The 20,090-nt window shown below is 42.5% G+C and overlaps 1 protein-coding gene across 1 annotated transcript in view; it reads right to left on the bottom strand.

The window, feature by feature from the left end:
* Positions 1-1,369: 1,369 nt before the first annotated feature.
* The window catches only part of LOC141982408 (opsin-5-like), a 72,284-nt gene continuing 53,563 nt past the window's right edge, over positions 1,370-20,090 (bottom strand). Inside the window, exon 6 of the mRNA XM_074944450.1 lies at positions 1,370-4,864. Coding sequence (XP_074800551.1) covers positions 4,247-4,864 — 618 coding nt within the window. The 3' untranslated portion in view covers positions 1,370-4,246. The remainder of the gene's footprint in view (positions 4,865-20,090) is intronic.

The raw sequence follows: 20,090 nt of genomic DNA, 5'->3' as shown, positions 1-20,090 counted from the left end.
GTATCAATGTGTGATCAAGCAATTGACTATACAACTTAAGCACCTCACCATCTACACTGCTATTTATATCCATGCTAACAGGGCATACAGTGTCTGTACTCTATATGCCACCATAAGTGTAGACCTACCCTGAGTCTCTATGCTCTTTCGGTCCTTGACCTTGACACGATCGTTATTTATTATTCTTATTATTGTAGTGTCCAGACGCTCTGAGGCAGGATTGGAGATCCATTGTAAAAACACATACCAAGAGACAGTCCCTGCCCAAAGAACGTACAACCTATCTTAACACAAAGACATAACAAGTAAATGTACCAAATAAATGGAAGGTCTGGGAGAGGGAGGATGAAGGTAATAGTTTCATGTGGTTACATAGACTAGCTGTCATAGAATCATAGAAACATAGGGCTGGAAGGGATGTCGAGAAGTCATTTAGTCCAGCCTCTGCCCCCTCACTGAGGCAGTACTAAGTATATCTAGACCATCCCTGACAGGTGTTTGTCTTAGCTGTTGTTAAAAACCTCCAGTGATGGGGTTCCACAACTTATCTAGATAACCTGTTCCAGTGCTTAACTATCCATATAGTCAGAAAGTTTTTCCTAATATCTAGCCTACATTTTCTGTGCTGCAAACTAAGTTGCTTACTTTTTGTCCTGCTTTCAGTGGACATGAAGAAAAATTGATCACTGTCCTCTTTATAACAATTATAATCATGTGCATAATCATCAGCTGGTTTCAAATCAAAGGTGTTTGTTTTTAAAGATCTAAACTAACCAGTAATATTAACATCAATCATTCCTACTAGCCACCTGCCTGACAACAAAAGTGCCATTTCATGGCAGTTGTGATAGCATTTGTGTGTGTAATGAGGTTAGCCATCTGCTAGGATCTGAGATCACCCACTTGTATCACCAAACCTTCCAAACAGCCATCAGATGGTAATGACTTTCAATCACTTCTGATTGGGTCAGATTTGAATTGGTGACCTTGAGAGCCAAAGGCTTCATATTCCATTACAAATATCCGGAGCAACCATATTCTCTTACAAAATGTTTAAAAACTTTGAGAAGTGTGGTATTTCACAGTGTTGTTGTAACCATATTGAGCCCAGGACATTAGTGAGGTAATATCCTTTACCAACTTCTGTAGATAGGCATGACATTTTACACTAGTTTCTTCGTGTTGGGCATGAAAAACTACCACCTGCCCAGAAATCCCCTTCCTTTTACTACTACTGCTGTTACTACTGACAGTTATTCTGAAACCTGTCCTTGAAAGTTGATTTTACTCAATGTGTTTAAAAATCGCACCAGACCATCAGCAACAATAAGTATGAATTCACTCCCCAGATATGATGATATCACTCCTTTTATTGTTTCACTTGGAAAAACAAAAAAGTTTTTTCTTCCAATAATTGACACCAGAGTTTTTCATAAGATTATAATAAATAATGACAAGAAGACCCTGTAATCAGCAGCATCATGATTTGCAAATACATTTATTTGCAAGTAACTCATAAAAATAGTCTAACTCCGGAAAATGATGGATGGACCAATCCAAAGGCAGACAGGTTGGGGAGAATTTTCTGTGACTGATCACACCAGAAAAAGCATTTAACATAAGAAGAAAAACTTTTTTCAAACAACAAACATAATTCTGAATTGGACTGTCAGTCTGATTGCTTGTGGACACTGGGCATTGCTTCATAATTCTCTTCAAAGGCACAATCCTGCTCCTATTAACTCCAAAAAGAAATAAGCTGAGGGTTCAACGTTCATTGTAAAACAAAAAATGTTCTACCTGTCATCTGAAATCTGAACTGTAGAGAGAAAAGAAAAGTTGAAAGTGACATGTTGATTTTTAAGCAAATGTTTTACTCCACACTCAGAACTTATGACTAGTTCAGGCACTCCAAAGCAGACTTGGAGGGAAGAAACAGTGATACATTAACTTGATTTCTTTACATTATATAATAATCATTGTATAAATACTCATGAATTTTCCAGAGAACATAGACACTGTATAGTGCAAACTACTCTTATTTTCTCCCCCAACATGTGTTGTCAATTGAAGGCGTGAGTTAACTGAGTTGTTTTTTCCTGTTTTATATAGTCCTGCATTCTTATCATATTCCAGTTGATCACAACATACAGGTATTTCATCTCATAGTAGCGAGCCAATCATCTAAGGCCCCAATCCTCTAGAGACTTGTGTGCATGCAGTAAGAAATCTCATTGAAACCAGTAGGGCTACTCAGAGGGTATATCTACACAGTAGTTGGGAGGGTGTTTCCCAGCACACGCAGAGATGCGCACTAGCACTGTTTGAGCTAGCACACTAAAAACAGCAGTGTGGCTGCAACAGCACACGGGGCAGCTCAGGCAAGCTGAGTATCCCCTGGGGGAGTCCGTTGGGATTGTAGTAGGGCGCCTAGCCCAAACTGCCACCATGCTGCCGTGGCCACACTGCTATTTTTGGTGTGCCAGCTCGAGCAGAGCTAGCCTGGGTCTACTGAGGCTGAGAAGTACCCTCCCAGATGCTATGTAGACACCCACAGGCGTAGAGTCTTCTTCTTAGCGTATGCGCAACATGCATCAGGTGACATGTGACCAGGATCCATAAGCCTGGGCCGGGTTCTGACTGGGAGTGTGACATGAATGCTGATCCAGTGCACAGAGTTATGCAGAAACATGAACCTTTGCAGTATTGAGTCCTTAGGGCCTCATCCTATTCCACTTGAAGTCAGTGGCAGAACTTCCTTTAACCTCAGTGATGCAGGACTGGGCCCTTGATTTGCTCCGATCACTGACAACACACCTTGAGAGACTTCAGAGAAAATGCTAATCGAAACTTCAGTTTTAATTTGCACATCCTTCAAAAAACAAAATAAAACAGCTTGTTTATAGGGTGCATGGCTCTTAAAGAGGCGTGGTGTTTTAGCCACACAGGAGCTTTTTCTCTAATACAAGCTAAATGTTTTGTACTCTGCAACAAACAGCTGCTCATGTCATTTTAAACACTCTGCAACTATGGGAAACTAGCAAAAACATCAAAAGCATCATGCACATGGGAATAGATGGAGGGTGAAGGGGGAGACAGTTTAAGCAGAGGGCGAGAAGCCACACTATAGGTCCCAAGTCAACAAGCTATATCCTATCTGTTGCAATAACATCCATTTAAATAGCTGCTTACTCAGAATTTCAGGGGGGAAAACAGTCTGGAAACCATCAAAATACAACACCAAAACCAAACTCAAGATTTATCAGAGCTGTGTATTTTCAACATTACTTTACAGTGCAGAATACTGGGAAATGAGAAAGTATGACATGTCCAAATTGTCTTCATTCCATACAACCAGCCTCAGAAAAATCTTCTGTATCTTTTGGCCCAGAACAATCTCAAACCACGATCTATTGACACAATGCAGCCAAGAGGATATGAGCACCATCATTGCCAGGAGGCGTTGGAGATGGATTGGCCATGTTCTTCAGATGGAAACTGATTCCATCACCAGAGTAGCAATAAGATGGACACCTGAAGGCAAGCGAAAACGAGGCCGCCTGAAAATAACATGGTGAAGAGCTCTGGAAGACGAGCTGAAAAAACCTGGGGCACAGCTGGGGAACCATTGAAAGACTTGCCAGAAACAGACAGGAGTGGAGGAGCTTCGTCACTGCCCTAAACGCCAGAGGCGTAATGGGAACATGATGATGATGATTATTCAGAATCACTGGTAGAGTTTAAATGGTTAGGACACTGGCATTCCAGTACTTTCCGTATGAACCACCATAGAAACTTCACCAAAATGTGCTGGTGCCACATGATTATTTATATAACTAAACATATGCAGTTTATTTCACTGATGGTTTGGGTGGTGTCTCTTGAGGAACGTAAGACTAACTACTTGGATTTCAAGTTCTTTGGGACAGAGACTGCAGCTTTGTGTATGTTTATATAGAACCTAGCACAATTCAACCCCAATCATGATAGAGGCCTCTGAGCACCACTGCAATATAAATATTAAGTAAGTACTGTTTGAATACAGTTAGCACAAGATACTTACTGAAGTCTGCATTGTGAGAGTCAAACGTTCTTTTTAACAAGTTCATGCTCCATTAGGTATTCTATCAAAGGACAGGTGAGGGAACCAGGAAAACTGTATAGAAAGTGGCAGTGGATGGGCTGTTTAGAAAAGGTTACATTCAGAAGTCTGGTACCATTACATTATTGTTTCTTAAATGAAAGTCTAAAGATTTGCAAATCTGCTGTGTGCAGGTATTGTTTCCAAGGTGATTTCAAAGTTATCATTTTGAGTGCTTTCTTCTCCTTGAACAACCACCTTTACAGATTTCTTGGCACCCTGCTTCCGTTTTGCCTGGAGACTACTCTCCAAAGACACACTTTCTTGAGGAGTGCATTCCATAGTGCTTAACCTCTCCTGGCAGCATTTTGGATAGTTCTTAAAGCATTCAAAAGTATCATTGCACTTTTCACAAGGGAAGTAAGAACATCCTTCCACAGTCTGCACCGAATTACAGCTGGACTCATTTCTCCCTTTAAATGAATTCAGGCGGACTTCCAGAACTGACCTACAACTGCAGCTCTGTAGGGCCTTGAGGCAAAAACAAGTCCTGATGCATAATTGCTGGAGAACTCCAAAATCTTTGGCAAGGGTGCTTCGGAAATTGGGCTTCAGAAGAAGATAGGTAACTGGGTTGTAGAGTGTTGAGGACTTTGCAAAGACAGCTGGCACAGCAAAGGCTAGGGGAGGAATCGCTTCTATGGATCCAAAGGCTGCCCACATGGCTATGATGGCATATGGGCTCCAGGCAGCAAAAAATCCAATGCATACAGCAATGCTCATCTTGCAATGAAAGGAAAGAGGAAAGAAGTGGTGTTAGATAAAACAGCATATGTGAGAAACATACTTCCAAAATAGTGTGGACATAAGACATTATCATGACTAATGCATCTGCTGATGTCTCTCTCTATGCCTTCCTCACTTTTCATCTTGTCTACTCAGTACACAGCTATTCTGAACTTGGATAATTGTTTCAGATAAGAAGCATACCAGGCTCCATTGTATATGGAACTTTTTGAGGACAGCTCTAGCATCTTAAACCTATCCGTTTCTCATGTCAGAGAACCATTGCCCTTGTAAACACTGAGGAAAAATGTAAAATCAGAGGAAATTCTCTTCTGACCATCAACAATAGATTTTTCTATTTCCTAGACCAAATAATCAGTTTATATGGACTTTACTGTGTGTAGCATTCCTTTAGAGATAGAGTTAAAAGGAAAGAAGTTAAACTAAAGTCTAATAAATCTATAAAACTTAATCTGTGGTGGCTCATCTCATCACCAGTATCCAGAATAAAGAATTCTATGGGAGTTGTACACAGGTAACTGATGGCTTAGTCAGGCCACTGGCTCTTACAAACAGGTTTTAAAAATACATTTAATATTTTTTAAAAAGCAGTTAAAAATATTTAAACCAGCAGCTGACTCAAATGAATGAATTCATATGAACTGCTGTTGCACAGCTGATTGATGAAGTTTTGATAGCAGCTTTTAAAAAATATTTGGGGAAAACCCACCATTTTAAAAGTATATATGTATAAAGCAATAATATGAGAGTAAATACCAGAATTGAAATACAAACATCAAAAATCCCAGATATATTGTAAACTTTCATTCACACAGAGAGACCATAATCGACTCTGAACCATTCTGAGCATCATTCAGAAATAAACTGTACTGAATACTTAAAAGATATATACAGACAAGAATACTCAGATAAGTGTCAGATTTCTGAATGAGCTTCATGAGCTCTGAATTGGCCAAGAGTTGCAATTTCAAAATGAGAAATGATGGAGAAAATCCATTTCACCTAAAGCAGTGTCAGGTCTAAGCAGGTCAAGGTGTGTTTTGGCAATGAATGTCCTCATGTTTCCAAAAGCCTATTGTGCTCTGTGCCTGTATTTCAGAACTACAGAGAGCTGGTAACTAGCTCATCTGCCTTTAAAACTCAACCATTCCCCCAGGCAGGCTCAGGCTACAAACTCTCAGCTGCCAAAAGCATGTTTATTTTCACAAGTTCCACTGGTTTATGTACAGGTTTCAGAGTAACAGCCGTGTTAGTCTGTATTCGCAAAAAGAAAAGGAGTACTTGTGGCACCTTAGAGACTAACCAGTTTGAGCATAAGCTTTATAAGGTTTATGTAAGGGTGGTACTGAGAATGGCCTTCTGAGGCCAGACTAAAACCAGCACACGTACAAGCTGTGCAGTACAATCTATTTTAAAACATGCGGCTCTCTCCTAGGATCTTAATTAGTCTCGCCCTAAATTTGCAAATTTCAGGAACTTTTTAATTTTACAAGAACTGCCTTGTGCTTGCCAAGGAGGTGTTGCAGGCTATCACAGCTATAGTCATTATGCCTGATGCTGTATCAGAGTACACAATGCATTTTTCATGAGACATCGCAACCGAACTTAACCGTTGTCACTGTTAGTCTAGTGGCTGTCTGGTGAGAGTCTGTGTGTCTTTGGAGTGCAAAACCAGCAAATATTGCAGTAATGTTACCAGAGCAATCTCCCAACCCCTCACTAGATCCAGTAACCGATTTACTGTTGTTAGTGCCCCACTGCAATCCATACTTTAATTAAAGTTAAAGCTGATTTAGCAGAATGGCAACACAAGATATTTTGGAACAGTGAGGCCAGTTAAGGGAAAATGAAGAGGCAAATCCTCAACCAGCATAAAACGATATGGCTCCATTTGTTTCAATGGGGCTTTACATCAGCTGATGATCTGGCCCTAAATTTGGAAAGGCTGGCTTTATGTAAATGGCCTCTGAAATCTTGCAGTGTCCCCTGCCAACGTCCAAGACAAGTCAGGCTAATATAGTAACATTCCTGGCCAACAATATGACCCAAATGTTTATAAACCACACAGACAGAATTGGTACATGAGCTTATCACAATTGCACTTGCAACAGCCATATGCATGTGGGCACAAATTCTGAATATTTGGGCTTGTAAATTATTTCTGCAAAAGATATTTCATGATTCCCTCAACTAGCCTCCAGACCTGGGCCTACATGTTTTTCACGTGCAGTGTTTGAGTGTAGGTAGACAGACATTTGTTAGTATTTGTACTGTGCTTACCTCTAGGAGCCCTATTCAGGGATCAGGGCCCTGTTGTGTTAGGCTCCACACAAACTCAAAAACAAGAGCTCATAATCTAGGTATCAGACAAAAGAGGATTCAAATTGACATGGAAGAACTAGGTACCCATGAGATGACTATGACAGTGTGATAAGCCACGCTCACAGCCCATCAGCTACCTAGCCAATGTCAAGTTTTTTGTAGGCACCAGGAGAGAAGTGTTTTAAGAAGGGATTTGAAGGTGGACAATGAGGTGACTGTGCAGCTTCTTCAAGTGCATACATAGTAATTCACAGTTACCTTTTTGTAAGAACAGCTGTAGGATTTTGTGGGGGCAACAAGTGGAGATACATTTTCCCCAATGCATCGACTGCAACTGTGTATGAAAGTGTATCCCTTCATGTGGAGGCCTATGAACAGGTGTAGTATTCACTAATATACCCTATTAAAGCTGAAATGCTGCACCACCTACTTGCAATGCTCAGTTGCCATAAAAGCATATCCCTGGGTTACAGCAATAAACCAACTAGCAGTCTGAAAGTTTGTATTTCAGATTATCCCAGACCACACAGCAGCAGCAACAACTTCTTCATCTTTAATATCTTATTATGTCAAGGCATCTCAAGCTTTTAGACTTATGCTGGGAAAGGTGGGGACATTCCTGATGTCAGCAGGCGATTTACTCCTCACAACTGCTGATGCCCAACGTCTAAGGCAGTGGTTCCCAAACTTGTTCCATCGCTTGTGCAGGGAAAGCCCCTGGCGAGCCGGGCCACTTTGTCTACCTGCCGCGTCCACAGGTTCGGCTGATCGCAGCTCCCACTGGCCATGGTATGCTGCTTCAGGCCAATGGGAGCTGCTGGAAGCGGCGGCCAGTACGTCCCTTGGCCTGCGCCTCTTCCAACAGCTCCCTTTGGCCTTGAGCGGCGAACTGCGGCCACTGGGAGCCACGATCGGCCGAACCTGCGGACGTGGCAGGTAGACAAACCAGCCCGGCCTGGCAGGGGCTTTCCCTGCACAAGTGGCAGAACAAGTTTGGGAACCAATGGTCTAAGGTATTATATTACTGGCTTCCTGATCAGGAAAAAGTTACATTGCACACTGCCGGGGAGGCCAAAGAAGCAACTAAATATAATGAAAAAGCCATAACAGATGACTTGAACTATTTTCATACAAACAGGTTAAATATCAAAATGCGACAAGGTTTGGAGAAACAATTTTATCTTCATCTTCACCCATAAGGTGGTCATTCAGCGTAAGAGAGGAGTACGCTTGTTTGTGTATTCCTTCTACTCAACAGGTTCATATTTCTGCTTAAATGATGGGGTCTTGGAACAACTATTTCTAGAGCTCACATGAGGAGAAATCATCATAGTCTTAGGTAACACAAAAGCATTGGTTTAAGAAGTGATCATGGTTGAGAAACTGAGTAGCAATGACTGCAGGATAATTAAGTACAACATCCTTGGAGAAAAATCAGTGCAAAAGACACTAAACATTAGAAATGTGGATGTAAAACAAAAACTGAGGAAGCTAGTCGAAACAATCTCCTTTAAGTCAAAGAGGAAATTAAAAGCGTGAAAAACTCAGCATGGAGGCTAAGCACAGGATAACAGAACCACAAGAGGCGTGCATCCTAAGTAAAGAACTTAGAAAAGCAGAGAAAAATACTACAGTTAAATTGCACAGTTTAACAGCAATTAACACACTACTGGAAGGCTGTCAGCTCCTACAGTGATAAGGGTAATACAAGATTCTGAATAGGTTATTCCAGCCAACCCAGTATTCTTCAAAAAATGGAAATCCAACCCAGTGAAACTAATAAAGGAGCATAAATTATGGAGGTTGTAGCCTTTCCTTAAACTGAGTGGATAGTTCTGTGTTAAATCAGTGTCCCTGGTGAATATTAGGTATATAAGCAAGGTAAGGCTGTAATGCAAGGCCTACAGGCTAAGGCCTGTAGATTTTGGCTTAGCCATACGAGGCCTCAGGCCTAAAGAGGGTGCTATTGTTTAACACAGTGCTATCCATTTAATTTAAGGAAAGGCTACAATGTTAAAATGTAATTAGGACTAAGAGAAAATTTGAAGAGCAAATAGCCAAAGACAAAAACAAACAGCAAGAAATTATTTAAGTATATCAGGACCAGGGTTTATAGGGTGCAATGAAGCCAAATAAGGACATTCAGCTTTTCTGCATTATTTGATTGCATCAATCCTCACAGCAGAGAATGCTGGAGACATACGTGCCTTAGACCTGCTCTTCTCGGGCAATAGAGGAGGTGCTGTCAAAAACTGAGGTGTCAAAAGAGTTGGTCCTGGAGCAAATTCATAAATTTAGAGATTCATGGATTCCATAGCCAGAAGGAACAATTGTAATCATCTAGTCTGACCTCATGTATAACACAGGCCATAGAGCTTCTCCAAAATAATTCCTAGAGTATATCTTTTAGCGAAACATCCAATTTTGATTTTAAAATGGTCAGTGTTGGTGAATCCAGTATGACCCTTGCTAAATTGTTCCAAAAAATTGAAGCGCAATGAGTCATGAGGACTAGATGGAACTCATCCAAGCATTCTGAAGGATTTTCAGAATGAATAAAAATATGCAATCTTTCATTAAAATCAGCCACTACTGGAGGATTGTGCAGTATCAAATGTCACACCCATATCTATTTTTTTTTAAAATGGTAGTATGCATGATCCTGAGAATTACAGATCAATGAGTCTTTAAACTGGTTGAAAAGATAGCTAACCACAGAATTATAAAACATATAGATAAACGTGATTCATAGACTCAAACTTCAAGGCCAGAAGAGACCATCACGATCATCTAGTCTGGCCACATCGCAGGCCACATAAGCTCACCCACTCCTGTAATAGACCCATAGCCTCTGGCTGAGTTACTGAAGTCCTCAAATTTAAAGACTTCAAGTTACAAAAAATCCACCAAATTACACTAGTTTAAACCCGCAAGTGACCCATGCCCCATGCTGCAGAGGAAGGTGAAAAAACCCCAAGGTCTCTGCCAATCTAATCTGAGGGAAATTCCTTCTTGACCCCAAATATGGCATTTAGTTAGACCCTGAGCATATGGGCAAGACCCACCAGCCAGACACCTGGGAAAGAATTATTTGTAGTGACTCAGAGTCCTTCCCATCTAGTGTCCCATCACCAGCTGTTGAAAGTGATTGACAATGAGAAAAGAAAAAATGTTTTGTAACGGAAAATCATACATCACTAATTACTAAAATTCTTTGATCAAGTCAAAAAAATTGTGAAAGCTGGATGTCAGGGATCTGTCCCCCCATTGGATGCTACACGAAAAGTGCAGACACATGAGTCCAGTCCTTCCATCAGAAGCATTTGATGTCAACCTAGCAATGACTGGCTCTCAGCCCGCCAGCCAAGACTATTTCTCCCCATTTCAGAGTCCCAAGTGAAATAGACACATAATCCAAAATTAGCAAGAGATTAAACAAAAGGGTGAAGAAGAAGAAAGCCTATAGTCAATTCTAGCCAAGATATTTGGCCTCTCTTTCTTTAGAGGGGCCCTGGATGGGCTATAGTCCACTCCAAAGTTCTTCGGGTCTCCAGCACAAGTATTAGGATACAATCTCTTCCCCCTTTTTAGCACAGGGGATGTGTCTTCACTTTCTGTGAGGGCAGAGTCTCTGCTAGCTCCCAGGCCTCTCCCAGCTGCTTTCCCAGGGCTCCCTTCAACAACCTGCTCTCTTTCCAGGACTGCCCACTACTGAATGGAGTTTCCTCCTTTTAAACACCTTCTCCATTCCTGACATGACATGCAGGTGCAACAGGGTTGGGCTACTCCAGCCCAAAGTAGATCCTGCACCCCTTCCATGTCAATGCAGGGTTTATATACCCCATCGCAAAGGGGAACTGGGTGACATATGGACTTTTTGAAAAGACTTTGACAAAGAGACGATTGAAAAAAGGTAATTATGGGGTGAGATTGGATTGTAATGGATTAGAAGCTGGCAGAGACAACACAAAGAGCAGGATGGTCACGGTAAAGGGTTAACAGTGGACTGGTCACATTTCCATACTAGAATTGGTGATGTTTAGAACATTCATAAATGATCTGAAAAAATGGAATTACACAATGAAGTGGCAACAGGTGCACGTGGTACAAAATTAACAAGGTTAATCAAGACTCAGCAGGATTCAACAGGACTAGACGAATTAGCATCAAGGTGGCAGATGTGAATTATTTTACATTTGTAAAAAATGAATTACGTTTGGAGAAATAATCTGAACTACTCATACTGAAAAATAAATATTGCAATGTTCTCAATCAGCTGTAACAATTCAGAAGAAAGATCTAAGTGTCATTGGGGACAGCTCAATGTAATGCACTGTTTGCACTGGTGCAAAATAGGATTAGCATCAATGTGACCTGGGTAACTGGCACCAGTGCAAGCCCCATCGAAGTGCAGTGTACGTACACTCAAGGGTTGCACTGGTGTAGCTCCACTGGTGAAAATACACCGATATAACCCCCCCCCCAAAAAATAAAAAAAAAACAACTCACCCCTCACCACCACCACATTCCACTACAGACAGGATCAAAAAGTTGATTTGGAAGGTTACAAAAGCATGGTGGAAACCATTTACAAGATCAAATTGTGCAAATGTTTCTTGAGTGGCAGAGGCTGATTTCACCAAAATATAGTGTGTAAAGCAAGCAGCCTGATCATTTACTACACAAAACAGCTATATATAAAGTGCCCCTAAAAGGAGAGATGTTAAATTGGATTAAGCCATAGTTACTCAAGTCTTTATGCATTTAATTTTTATTGAGTAGACTTTTGGATTCTAGGTATTTGTGTCCTAAAGACACATTGATCAAATGTAGAATTGTAGGAACAATTATGACTACTCTTCAAATCAATCTGAACAGTAGGGATGGATACTCTCAGCTTTATGGGCTTATCTTTTAAAGCCAGCTGTACTTGACTGGCGTGTTTGTTAGCATTCACAATTTTATCAGATCCCCAATATTATATTTAGTGTATAACCTTTTCTCAACCAAAAACATGCTGAATAGGATACAGGATTCTGGACTTTCACATTTGGGTTACAAAGAAACATTTTAGGTAGTGAAAGGATAAAGCATTTGTCCTTGACTAGAAAGATAGCATTTGACCAGCATATGCTGGTCATTTAGAAATCTATGTTTCTCTTTATCCAAAAATCATCATTCAGCCTAAGTGATTTGTTAATATTTTTGTATATTCCTTTTACTCACATATCAGCTATATACACAAAACAGAGAAGTGATTGTAAATGGATATAACTTTCACACCAATACAGGGAGATCTGATGGGTCATCTAACCCATCCCCCTCCATGATGTGATTAATTTATTGTTAAACCATTCTTGATAGATGGATGTCATTTCTGGCCTTGAATATCTTCTGGTGAAGGTGATACCATCTCCCTTGGCAAACTGTGCACACATCTATCTAATGAAAGCCCAGGCAAGACATTAAAATCAAGCAGGAACAGACTTTGTGATCTTCTGATAATCTAACTGTGGGCTTTGGGCCAACTGTTCCACACACTAAAATGAGAAAGGTAATGATTTCTCTAACTTTAGACTCAGGCTGTAATTCAGCATTGCTGAAACTGCAGTAGCAACAACTATGAGGACACTAATCCAGAATGGATCACAGAGAAATAAGACTCTGGACGAGGGACAGTTTGAAGAGGTGACTTTGACGAACATTCAAAAGCCTAACAAAAAGGGTATAAATAATTTTTTAGATCGTTAAGATGTCCTATCTAAGTAATGAAATCATTCCATAAGGCAACAAATAACTCCCTGAGGTTTGTAGAGAGTATCAAGAACCTAAGGCCTGATCCAAAGCCCATTAGAGTCAATGGAAAGATGACTTCTACTGACTCCAGTGGCCTTTGGTTCAAACCGCTATTTACTATGGGCCCACTACTGAAGAACAAAGATTAAAAATCAAACATTAACAATCTTATCTTCCAATGACTGCAAGCATTTGTGGGAACTTATCATTAATTGTTATTAAATTAAGATCTATCAAATCAGTGTCCCACTCTCATAGGTGTTCTACAGACAAAGTAAAGAAAACCCCTGTCTGCGAAAGCTTAAAAGTAGTTAAAAACAAGACATAACAAGTAGATGAAAAACAAAATGTAAAACTATATATAGTGCAGAATTTTATGTATTTGTACTGAGGCAGTGACTTGAGGCCCCATTGTTCTAGCTACCATATACAGACATGATGAAATGTCAGCCCCTGCACCAAATAATTAACACTCTAAGTGGTATAGTAGCAAGTGTGACAGAGCTCCAACCTTGTCCCCGTGGGTCCCGCGCTTCCAGGCAGTTTATGGTAGCCTCAGAGGCTCACTGCAACCCTCCATGTAGCCCTTCTCTCTCTAGGGCCAGGGTTACAGTCTACTCAGCCCTTTTCATCATAAGCCAGCAAGGAGGTCAGTGAGAGAACTCCCAGTCTCTGTTGTCCCTATGGGCTTATTCCCGAACAGTTTAGCCTCCTGTCCTGACAGGGACCTGTCTTCCCCTCCTGAGGTGTTTCTGTAGTGTCGGGTTGGGGGAAACCCAGGCCCGCCCTCTACTCTGGGTTCCGGCCCAGGGACCATAATGGCAGCAGCTGTTGGCAGCCGACCTTTCACTGCCAGAGTTGCTACATTTCCCTGGGCCACTTCCCCACAGCTCTCCCGCTTCTCTCTCTTAACACCTTCTTCACCCTTACCTTAGGGATCCCTTTTCAGTGGCTTGAGGGTGTCTTCATTACCCAGCCCTTCAGCCGCACTTCCTCTCCTCTGGCTCCCTGGCTCTCCTCGGCCTGACCGGCGTGAGCCCTTTTATAGTATCAGAGGGGCCTTAGAGTCAGGCGTTCGCATTAGCCCAACAGCTTCAGCTGACTCTTTGCAGGCTAATTGGAGTCATGTGTCCACCCTAGCCTGGAGCAGCCCCTGCTCTGGTCAGTCAGGGAACAGAAAATTGCTTATCCAGTGGCCAGTATATCTGCCTTCTACTACGCTGCTGTACCCAACTGGCCTGGGTCTATTACACAAGCTATACATATATTTATATTTCCAAATGGGTATTTCTAAACATCTAGTGCTCGCCCAGATTTAGCTAGTTATTCCTCAGTCAATGATGCAGTTTGTAAAATATGTATCACATGGCATGTTGTTAGGACTCAAAAGAATGCAAGAATGCATTCTAAAACTCAAAATAGGGTGAATCCAAGGACACTTCAGCAGAACCCCACCCTTTTGTGCAGGGCTTGTCTTCATGCAGCCAGTCCTTTGATCAGTCTCCGTGGGCCTTGTTGTTCCATCCACCACGAGTTTGGTCCAGGCAGCAAGTGGTCTCAGACGCTTGGCTGAAACCAGTCTTCTCTCACCAAGGGAGAAGCGGAGTTCCGTTCTCCATCCTGGGTCAGCCCCAAATGAAGCAGGGCCTTCTCCATAACTCCCCTCTCCACATCCAACATCTGTTACCAGGGTAGCAGGACAGGGCCAGTTGGGTCCACAGGTCCTCATTAACCTCCTCCCCACCAGTGTGGGGCCTGTACACACATCACAGAGTCATTATAGATAACTGCCTGAACATGAGCTCTCCATGAAATGCTGCAACAAAGAGAGGCCAGCGTGATCCTTGGTTGTAATAAAAAGGGAATATCAAGTTGGGAAGCGGTCTTGCCTCTGTACGCAGCACTGGTAAGGCCACTCCCAGAATACTCATGGCCAGTGATGTCTCCACTTCAAGAAGTATGTGGAAATACTGGAGAGAATTCAAAGGAGGGGCTGGAAATAAAGCCTTACTATATGAGGCTTAAAGAGTTCAGTCTATTCAGCTTATCTAAGAGCAAGTTGAGAGGTGTGTGGAGATACTTACCAGGGTCGTCCCTAGACATACGCAGCATATGCACCAAATTGCCCCAAATTTCATGGTGCCCTAGGCAGCTGCATGCTGCATACATGTCAGCACCAGCACCAGCCCCGGCGACCAGCCCTATCCCTCAGCTGGCGCCCGCGTGGGCTGCGCTCACTGCAAGGGGCAGGGCCGTCCCTAGGGGGGTGTAAGGCCCCGGGGCGGGGGGGCCCACCTCTTAGCCTTCTTCCCTCCTCCGCCTCCAGCCCGCCCCCATTCCACCTCTTCCCCCCACGACCTCGCACTCACCGGCAGCTGCGGGAAGCGGAGCAACCCGGCCCCAGCCCGCTCCAGTCCACCAGCTCCCAGCCACGGCGCTCCGCTTCCTGCCGCTGGTGAGTGCGAGGAGGTTGGGGAAAGGATGCTCCCAACACTCACCGGCAGCGAGAAGCGGAGCAACATGGCCCCAGCCCGCTCCGCTTCCCTTGTCCCGGCCCCAGCCATGTCGCTTGGATTGGGGAAAGGACTGCCGGTGAGTGTGGGGGAATCCCTCCCCCCCAAGCCCCGTCCCCCGAGAGACACGGCTGGGGCCGGGGCAAGGGAAGCGGAGCAGGCTGCTCCCAGCCCCCTGCTAATCCCCCGGGCCACTCTGGGCCTGTGGGGCCCCCAAAAGTGCTCCCCCCACACCTCCTGCCTCCCAGACCCTGGTGGGAGGAGAAGGGGAGGCCTGGGTCTGCGCAGGGCACCCAAATGGCTAGGAACGGCCCTGATACTTACACATGGAAAAGATGTCTGAGGCTTTTCCATCTTGCAGGCACAGGCATAACAAGATCCAACGGCTGGAAGTTGAGGTTAGATAAATTCAACCTTGAAATAAGAATTCCTAGCCATGAGTGTAATTAAACACAGGAGCAGCTTGCCAGGGGAGGTGATTGATTCACCGTCACTAGGAGTCTTTAGATACCTTTCTAAAGAATATGCTTTAATCTGGTTTCTGGGGAAAATTCTACAGTTTGCAGAGACAGGAGATCAGACTACATGATCGTAGTGGTCCCTTCTGACCTTTTGTGTCTGTGAATAAGACTTGAGTTTTGAAGAGGTAATTGAAGGAAAACTTTAACAGACTGCAATGAAAGCTTTGAAGAAAGAAGTATGGACTGCAGGATTAAGATGTTATGTCTCAGAGGTGTAGAGAAAAGAAAAGGAGAGATTGTTTTTCCAGCTGCACAATTAAAGTTACCTGCACATGGAAGCCCAGATCCTCAGAGGTTATAAATCAGTGTAGTTCCATGGACCTCAAGAGATCTATACTTATTTACATCATCTGAGGGTCTATTACAAAATGGTTCAAATGATGAGTGTATTCCAAGTATATAATGCATTTAATGTGTTTGGATTAGACCTTTAAATAAATGGTGCATTATTAAATCTTTTTAAATGCGAACACTTCCGCATTTTAATTTTGCCCACTCAGTCACAATATTCCTGGCTAGTGCATTTACAACAAAGGAAAGGAAATGTTACTGCACACAGAGCAAAGTCAACCTGTAGTAATCATTGCCACATGAGACTGTCAAATCAGCAGGGGCGACTGGATAATTTTAGGACTAACAACATTTACACAGTCTTAGAACAGTAAAATTTCACCTGTCCTGCAGGATGGAGCATTTGTTTTTACAAGATATCAAAATGATTCAATAGATTTCATAGTTTGGACCAGGAAAGCCTCTGCATGACAGAAGGAATTTTAAGGCTCCAGAACTGTAGTTACATATGTTAAGATAAAGGTAATCAAAATCTCATGCTCCAGGATGTACTCAAGATAAAAGAGATGCGTATTCTCTGAAATAGGAGACAGTTTCTCACACAGATCATAATGAAACATTAAATAAGAGAAAAGGCCAGTAAGAGGTCTGTACCATTGATAACCTCTCTGTGGCATTACATTCAGCAAATTAATCTATTACCAAGAGGGAGAAATAAACTGACCTCAGTCCTGTTAGAAAATAAGCATTATTAGCTGCCTTTGAGTAATAAATGCAAACTACACAAAACATACAATTGATTCACAACTTCAACTTTTAGGATTATTGTGGATGTCTGTAGTATGCTTTGCAAGGACTGTGTTTTCATATTTTGTTCATAAAATATATAACTGGTTCCACACATCTATGATTGAGAGATACTAAATTATTTCAAAGCATCAGACTATTATATTAATGTTTTACATTGAGTTTTAAAAGGTAAGTCCTTCAATTTTTCAAAATCTAATATTCAAATTATTTGTATTGAATATTTGTTGCTAATTTTTGGAAAGACATTTTGAGCCAAATTTTCAATGGAAAATGCCTCACTTTCCCATGCAAAAGTGTGTATGCATTTGTGCATGCACATACTGAGATTGTGTATCCAAAATGCAAACTGGTATTTAAACACATAAAAACCCATGTGTATGTGCAGTTGTAATCATGCATGCAAGTGAGCATGTATTTTTGCATGTGGCCCTTAGGATTCCATCTGTGTCAATTTAGCCATCGTATTTGTAAAAAGGATCAAATATAAGCTCATTGGTATGTTTTATGGATCAAAATAAAATAAAATGTTTGTCTTTCTCCTTTAAAAATAGCATAGGTCTTTCAAACAACCCATTCTTCCTTCATGGACAACTAGGAAGACCTGGAAACAAAGCCCTAGACCCTTTGCTGCAGGTGAGAAGCAATGGTGCTGTACAAATATAGCCTTCCCACCCATTCTACCCTCCTGAGTAATAGCCCTTCCTCCACCCTCAACCCCATCACTACCACCTGTGCACACATATACAACAGGATAATTTGTAATAAACTCTACATGTTGAAATTCACTACTGCTATTAATGATAATTAATGAGGAACTAGATGAAATACAAAAGAAGAGCAAGCGAGCAAATATGAGCATTAGGAAAAGCCAACCCATAAATATAATTATACATTCTAATGATATGGTGCATCATTTCAGAGTTTTATTCCAAGAAGTGTTCTAGCCATTCATCCTGACTAAAATGATTTTAAAAGCACTGTAAGCAGATCTAGCTTGAACTAGCTATACATGTTCAGGAAAGTCTGCCTTATTATACACTCCAGCAATATTTTGTGACCGTGAACCAAATGCAAGCATTTCATTCTAACTATTGAAGGTCTGAATCACTGTTTGTCTTTGAGCAAAAAGCTCCCATAGATGGCTGAAAAGTCCTCCATTTTGTTTTGTCCAATAAGGACAGATGCAAAGCAGAGGAAAAATGATAAAAGGATATTGTAGGGAGGGTTGTGGTACTGCTACCCTTACTTCTGCTGCGGCAGTGCTGCCTTCAGAGCTGGGCAGCTGGAGAGCAGCGGCTGCTGGCTGGGAGCCCAGTTCTGAAGGCAGAGCTGCCACCAGCAGCAGCACAGAAGTAAGGATGGCATGGTCTGGTATTGCCACCCTTATTTCTGCACTGCTGCCTGGAGAGTTGGGTCCTCAGTCAGCAGCCACCATTCTCCAGCCACCCAGCTCTGAAGGCAGTGCAGAAGTAAGGGTGGCAATACTATGACCCCCCCCTAAAATAACCTTGCGGCCCCCCTGCAACCTTTTGGGTCAGGACCCCAGTTTGAGAAACACTGGTCTCCCCCATGACATCTGTACAATATAGGGTAAAATCACACAAAAGACCAGATTTCACAGGGGAAGACCAGATTTCATGGTCCGTGACACGTTTTTCATGGCCGTGAATTTGGTAGGGCCCTACATATAAGCTTTCAGATCTTACTAACCTGTCTAATTCCAATACAACAGCATGACAGAAGCCCTGACTTAGGTGAAGAATTTCAAAAATGTTCAGCATTGAGTGAGGCATCCTCTAATCTAAATGAGCTGCTTTCAGAATTTCCAGCCAGTTAAGCGATTGATTGGATGTACATTCCTACATGCTTTACGATGAGCTATTTTTCAGGGAACAAGGACAGCAAAATGGGGGCAAAGCAGGCACAGGGAGGGGAATTTAGAATTGCAAGATATATTTTTGTTAGACCAAACAATTAAACCTAAGAGGCCCTATTATGTTCTCGGGTACATGGATGCAATCCCCACTGGCTTCAATGGGAGTTGCATACACATATCAGAAGGCAGAATTTAACCTAAGACGTTAAGTCAAGATCAGAAAAGTAGAAAGTGATTGGCAAGAAATGCATACAGCAAAAAGGATGCCTTTCTTTAAAGCCACCAGATAGATTAAGGCTAAAATCTTCAAACCTGGATTTCTCCTACATCTCTATTTAGGCACCGAAATACAACTGGACCCATTTTTGGAAGCACTAACAACTTGCAAATTCTGTTGAAGTCCGCCCGCAGGACTGTCCTGATGGGCCTCAGAGCTCCTGGCCAAAAAAGCTAGCCTCCAACCCCTCCCCCACAGCCTCAGCTCGCCGCGCAGGCAGTGCGTCTTGCACCCGCCCACCTCACAGGCTTTCCAATAAGCCTGTCCTGCCGCTCTGACCTGCATGGTAAGGGGGCAGCGGGCGGTCAGGAGACAGGGAGCAGGGGGGGTTGGATAGGGGTTGGGGGTCAGGGGATCCCAGGAGGGGGCAGTCAGGGGACTAGGAGTATGGGGGGTTGGATGGGTCAGGATCCTAGGGGGCCTGTCAGGGGGCGGGGTGTGGATAGGGGTCAGGGCAGCCAGGGGACAGGGAGCAGGGGGGTTGGATAGGGGGTGGAGTTCCAGGAGGGGGCAGTCAGGGGAGGGTAGTCCCAGGAGGGGGTGGGAGTAGGAGCTGAAAGTGTTCAGCCCAACTGAAAGCTTGTATTTAGGAGCCTAAATATAAAGATAGGAGTAACTTTAGCCATCCAAGTGTGAAAATATTATGGCCATAGAAAATAAAATCATCCAGGTAATTATTGTATTATGTTTTGGAATTTTATATACATTTTAAAGTGACTTTCTTTTCACTACTATTACTTCAGGAAGATAAGAGAAACAATTAGGATTACACTCCACCTCTGGGCGGAGGGAAGGT

This window comes from Natator depressus, chromosome 2 (genome assembly GCF_965152275.1).
Source record: "Natator depressus isolate rNatDep1 chromosome 2, rNatDep2.hap1, whole genome shotgun sequence".
Lineage (NCBI taxonomy): Eukaryota > Metazoa > Chordata > Testudines > Cheloniidae > Natator > Natator depressus.
Note: the sequence above shows the minus strand (reverse complement) of the source record. Positions and strands in the feature narration are given on the sequence as shown.